Source organism: Cryptomeria japonica, chromosome 5 (genome assembly GCF_030272615.1).
Source record: "Cryptomeria japonica chromosome 5, Sugi_1.0, whole genome shotgun sequence".
Lineage (NCBI taxonomy): Eukaryota > Viridiplantae > Streptophyta > Pinopsida > Cupressales > Cupressaceae > Cryptomeria > Cryptomeria japonica.
The window spans coordinates 682866357-682872356 of NC_081409.1; the positions used below are offsets into that span (position 1 = coordinate 682866357).

A 6000-nucleotide genomic window follows, 5' to 3' on the forward strand; every position below is an offset into this window, starting at 1 on the left:
GGTGTGATTCATAGAGTGATAGCCCACCGTTAGCAAAGAATCAACATTTTGATGAAATCAAAGATATCATCCTAATCAATCTATGGGGAAGAAAAGTAAAAGACTACCGATCCACAAGGTGTAAATGTGATTTTTAAGGTGCCAACTAGAAGGCCTTATCCTTCCTAGATGTAGAGTCAACAATCATGGATAGCATTACTCAAGAACTAAAACGAAGAAAATAAAAATACATTTTGCAGATCTTCTAGATTGAATCGAGTGTACAAGTTCTAAATCTAGTTGGTACAAGGCAAAATTGGTATACCTAATTCAAAATGATACCCCTGAGTAGCATCATTCTTCAAAAAGGAATTCTAGAATAGATCATGTTTACCAAAGCAAGCACAATCACATGGCTGGCTGCACATGCTAACATTAGGAAATATATTGTTAATGTGATGATTGTTTCAACAACTCACCAATCTTAGAGTGAGAAGAACTGTATATGCGATAAATTTAAGCAAGACACTTTCCTTTATAAATGTACCATCCCAAATAATGAATATTGAAGAAATATTGTTGTTTGTGTGTAGCTCTAAAAAACCGTCATATTATCAAAGTGTCTTAGTCTAACGTAAATACTTTTTAAAGATAGATTGTTGTGTAGACGTGGGGGCAGCATTTGATTGATTAAGAAATTGTAGCAGGGAGGCGTGAGATGGTGAGATGTACTTAAATCTGGTAGAAAAACTAAGTAGCAACCTGTAATGATTAAGAACGAATTGAGATTGAAAGTTCCTCCGCCCACCTTCTTACTAAATGTGCTCAGTAGAGAAGAACCGCACTTAATATTGAGGATGTAGTGAATGTCACCACATTTAAGCTCATGGAAGACATGGATCCAAGCCTCTTGCATTCTCTAGAGTCCAAGATCGATGACAACATCTTTACTGGAAGGAGCGTTGGCGTGATCACCTATGGTGCAATCATCCATGTTGCAATTTGAATGTACCATAAGAAAAGGACAACATCAATCTTTTGCCTCTTCATGTTCCCTCTTTGTCAAATTTCATCCTCTGTGAACAACATTGGATTATTCAAACAAAAGTCACCCACTTGCATATTGGGACATTGGCATAACGAAGACATAGCCTCTATTAAAGAAAGCTTCCCTCATTCATGGGGTCATGAAGGTTGAAACTCTCAAGACCAAAAGAAAAGATGCCATCTAGAGCCCCCCAACAACTTTATAAAGATCAATTTTGATGTGCCTCTCAAGGGAATCCAAGCAAACCCAAGAATGGTTGACATCAATGATCAATAGAAATTCAGAGCCTCAACATCAAAAAACTACAAGGCACCAATAAGGAAGTCAAAGCCATGGTCACAACCTTAGCCACTCAAATAGTGATACTACAAGGAGATCAGAAAATAATGTTGGCAAGGGATTCTCTCAACATAATAAATACACTCAAATAAGCAACATCCTCCAACAAGTATGGACTAATTTGAAAAAGTTCAAAGAGGTAGTGTACTAACATTGCTACAAAGAAATTAACAATCCTGCAGACCATCTTGCCAATTGGACTATCGATGATGATGAAGAGTACATCATTGCCACCAAGATCAATGATTGGACAAACCTTCCACACACCTAGACAAAGGTAGAAAAGCATCACTCCCAATCATTGGAAGATACGCAAGTACTAGGCAACTAAGTGAATGATTCCCCATCACACAAATCTTATTACATACCATCCCCTATTGAAATCAATGGATTATCACATGAGAACTATGCCATCCCCTACAAGTTCATTCACAAGCATTAAACTGCTGCCATCAAAATCATTTCAGTTGTTAGCATCACAAATTTCAAGCAAACTTCTAACAGAAATAAGCCACCATTTTGATCAATTAACAAATCACAACATGGCTCAGTTCAGAAATGGAACCACTTTTCTTTCTCCACTCGCCAAGAAGAAAAATAGCATTCCAAGGGGAAATCCACAACAGTAGAATCACCATTTATCTTCAACACGAGATCTACAAAAATAACCAAACCTATCAAGGGGGTCACTGGCATTGACTAGTTGAAATGGATGAGAGAAGCCAGGTTAATTCAGAAATCGCCTCTTGTTTCTTATCAAATATTTTGAAGCTCACACAACCAACCAAGGCAATGGTACAAATCAAGGAATGCTTTATAAGAGAGTGGTCAGGTTCAAACTACACACGATTATTGCATTTGACTGGAACTTTTTAGAAGAAAGCTCTACCAACAGTGGGAATGGAATTCAGAGGTGTCCATTTCTTGGATGTAGCAGTTGAGCTTGAAGAGAGGCTACTGAGAATCAGAGAGAAACTTCAAGTTATGTGGGGCATGCTGGAATTAGGAGACTTGCAGGTTACTACAGGAAGAGACAAGGATATTCTTGTAGAATTGAGCAGACCTACCATGGTCTTACACCCCTTCACAGATAAGTTAGATGCAACAAAGCTTTAGCAGTAGCACAGTATCTAAAAGATTTGGCTACTAGCAATGGCAACCAATCCTAGCCTTCTCAACAGTCCAATTGCTGTCCATTTTTAGGTATGTCAAGAATTTTCTTTTGCATCAACATAGGTCCTTTTCGGCTTAATGTGCATTGTCAAATCTTTGTGAATCATGAACTTCAGCTCTGGTTGGCCATGCAGAACAGTCTCTGGCAGCCAGATATATTTTGTATATCTTTTTCTATATAACAAAACGGGTAGAGAACCTATCCTTTCCTACTTATCAAAAATAATAATAATAATCAAAGTTTTCCCTCAAATATTAACCTATACCACATATGTTTCTGCATCTAAAACCTGCTGCTCGTCCAAAGGTAAAAAGTCATTCCAATTCCCTCACTAGGTCACCGATTTCCTTTTTGGGGGGAGTGGGAAGACATAGAAAGGAATGATAAGATGCAGCACAGGCTTTTACAATGAAAACTATATACCTTAGTTCATTTCCACGTTATTAGAAACAAGAAATGGTAAGCACAACATGATAAAAAACAGGATTAGAGAGGTTGCACATAAGAAAGTAGATTTTATACATATAACAGAAGATGATATTAAGGTGTTAATTCATATTAAAATAAATGTGCAGGGCACATATAGAGACAAAGAGCAACATATAAAAACATGATTAAAGAAGTTGCACATAAGAAGCAGATTTTATGCATATAACAGCAGATGATACCAGGGTGTGAACACGGTGTTTTTATTGCAAGTAAAAATTTAATCTCAAAAGTAAAGCCAGATTTCCTTCGTAAAAAAATTAGATGTGCTGAACATATACAATAAAAAGCAACATAAACAGTTAATTCTAAGAGAAATATTGAGGGAACAAGCAAATTCCTGCAAACACTGAATTCTATGACATAACATTTCTCTAGGACCTCTTGTCAGACAATTAGCATGCATACTGTAAGATTCGATAGCTTGCATAGATTGCATAACCAAAAGGGTACTTCCAACCAAAAAATCAAAATTAAAACCATTCCTACTCGTAAAACCATGAATCCCTTTAACATTTTGTACACTCAATTCTGCTTTAACAACTAGGAAAAACAAACCTATCCGAAGCCATCCCATAAAACAGCCTGATGGCTTTTACCTAAAGGCTAAAACCATCTACAGCATTTCATACAATCACAGCAATCCATGTAAATAAATTATGATTTTGCAATTTATCAAAAATCATAAGCCATTCAAACTGCAGGTGACAGACCCATCACGAATGCGACATAGCAGTTGCTGTGTCTGCCAAAAAACTCTCGAAATAAAGGAAACAACCATTTACTGTTTCGTGCATTATAACATGCAAAAGGCTAAGTAGTTTCACTACCAGAAAGTCACTAACTGGACCTGTACATATTCCTTATACAACTTATACATACCTATTTCAGGATGTAAAAGTTATCAATTATTAAAACAAACGAATATATGAATATAAATTTTTTCGCACGATATTCAGCAAAGACATAACGAAGCACGTAAGAAACCAAGAAACATCAACCAAGACAGGTACAAAACCATTGGAGACGTGATAAAGTAAATAACCAAACATAGTTGTATAAAGATACTTCTCAAGATGTTTAGCTTTAGCTATGTTAATCTCAAATCATTAATGACATGATGAGGGGTTAAAATTGAATCGAATACCATGTTCTTCAGATGTTTACCTGCGGACATCTGAAATCGTTAATGACATGATAAAGTGTTAAAATTGAATGAAATACCACATCAAGAAAAGAAACCCCACGGCTATGCAATCTACACCAATAGAGGGAAATTTCACACAAATAAAAAACAATTAATTCAACAAAATTAGATGCTGAAAAGCATAACAAAGACAGATACAAAATCACCAAATAAACATGCCTAACAGTAATTCAATTACGCTAAGATGGGCGACAAATATCAAAAACCTGCTGCAAATGAACATGATTAATAATCTCCCTTCTGCTCGAATACATAGGCAAGGCCGACTCGAGACGGCTGCACTCCCTGACAAGAATATTATACAGCTGCTCCCAAGTCCAGCCATTTCCCAGCACAAAAACAGGCCTCTCCTCGGCACAGCAATCGAAATTATCATAATACTCCACAGAATTGCCCAAATAAGACTCCAAACACTGCAGAGCCCTCTCGAATTCCCCCCATTTTTTCTTCAGAATTTCAATTTGCACAGACAAACCCTCCTTCAGCCCCTGCAGCCGATGCCAGTCCACCAACCTATTCCGCGCCTTTAAATCCTTAGTACACTTCTTAAGCTCGCTCTCTATTTCCTCAATTTCCCTCCTGCACTTGCCCGCAGCCTCGCCATTCCGCAAATTTTTTACATAATTCAAAAAAATCGGCCGCACTCTCTTGTCGCCCTCCTTGCGAATATCTTCTTCTCCTACCTCTGAGCAAATTTCTGGAGTCCACGAGTGAAAACCTAACAGACGCTGTTCCCACAGAAAAGCAAAAACTTCCACTGCATCTTCTGAAACATGAAAAAACAGCCTTGCAGCCAAAGGCCCTGAGGCTGTACATATCTCCCACTGTTTCCAACCCGGGCATGCTTCGATCAAGGTCGTCAGCTCGCTCTTGTTCTGACCGCAGATCTCCTTCCCCCAAATTTTCACTTCACTTAGACTTTCCATATGCACGTTCGCTTCAAAGACTGGAAAAAAAACGAAAAGAAAAAATAAGAAAGAAAAAATCCAACACTGCTTTGCCGCCAAAGTATATATACACTGCGTATATATCCGTTAACAGTCAAATATACACTGTGTATACACCCTCCAATTCTTATATACAGTGTATATATGTCAACACAATTTTGTTATTATGCCTAATGATGTATTTGTCTCCATTCCAGAGCTGAAAAAGCATGCAATCCGCTGCACCCTCCGACAGTTTCGCTAGTTACAGTGTGTACTATGTGATTTCCACATACTGCTTCAGACTTGGTGGCCGATTAATGTCAGATCGTTTTCAAATGACGTCATTTAACTTTAAATACATTAACTCAGGACCTGGCGGGAATCCAACTAATTAATTATCATGGGCTCTAATAACCAGGCAATGTAAGGCGTGGATTCATTCAAGAGACAGTGGAGTAAAGTTTAGACCGTACGATATGGTAGTTATTTAAGGAATTTCTTTTTCTTTTCTTTTTCTTTTCTTAGCAAACAGAAGGCCGGGGAACAAAAATAGGTAGTAAACCTACGACAGTTTTCACGGAGGAAAAAGCTTGCCTTGCCTTTCGGTCGAGGATAAGGGGTCCACCTATGCTTTTTTCTTTATTATTTATTATTATTTTTATGCACTAGGAATTATAGCAAATCAGTATAAAGTTTGAATGATGAAATAATATACTAATTTGTATAGATATCATAGGTATATCTTTTCAAAATTTATTTGTAGATAATAATTTGAAATTAATATAGTTATGTGATATATATGTTTTGAATTAATTAGATATTTTAAATATATTTAATG

The 6000-nt window shown here is 37.0% G+C and overlaps 1 protein-coding gene across 1 annotated transcript in view; it reads right to left on the minus strand.

The window, feature by feature from the left end:
- Window positions 1–5477, minus strand: part of LOC131040729 (ATP-dependent RNA helicase DEAH11, chloroplastic) — a 72868-nt gene extending 67391 nt beyond the window's left edge. The window contains exon 1 of the mRNA XM_057973680.2: window positions 4440–5477. Within this exon, the coding sequence (XP_057829663.2) occupies window positions 4440–5159 (720 nt within the window). The 5' untranslated portion in view covers window positions 5160–5477. The remainder of the gene's footprint in view (window positions 1–4439) is intronic.
- Between the last annotated feature and the right edge of the window lie 523 nt (window positions 5478–6000).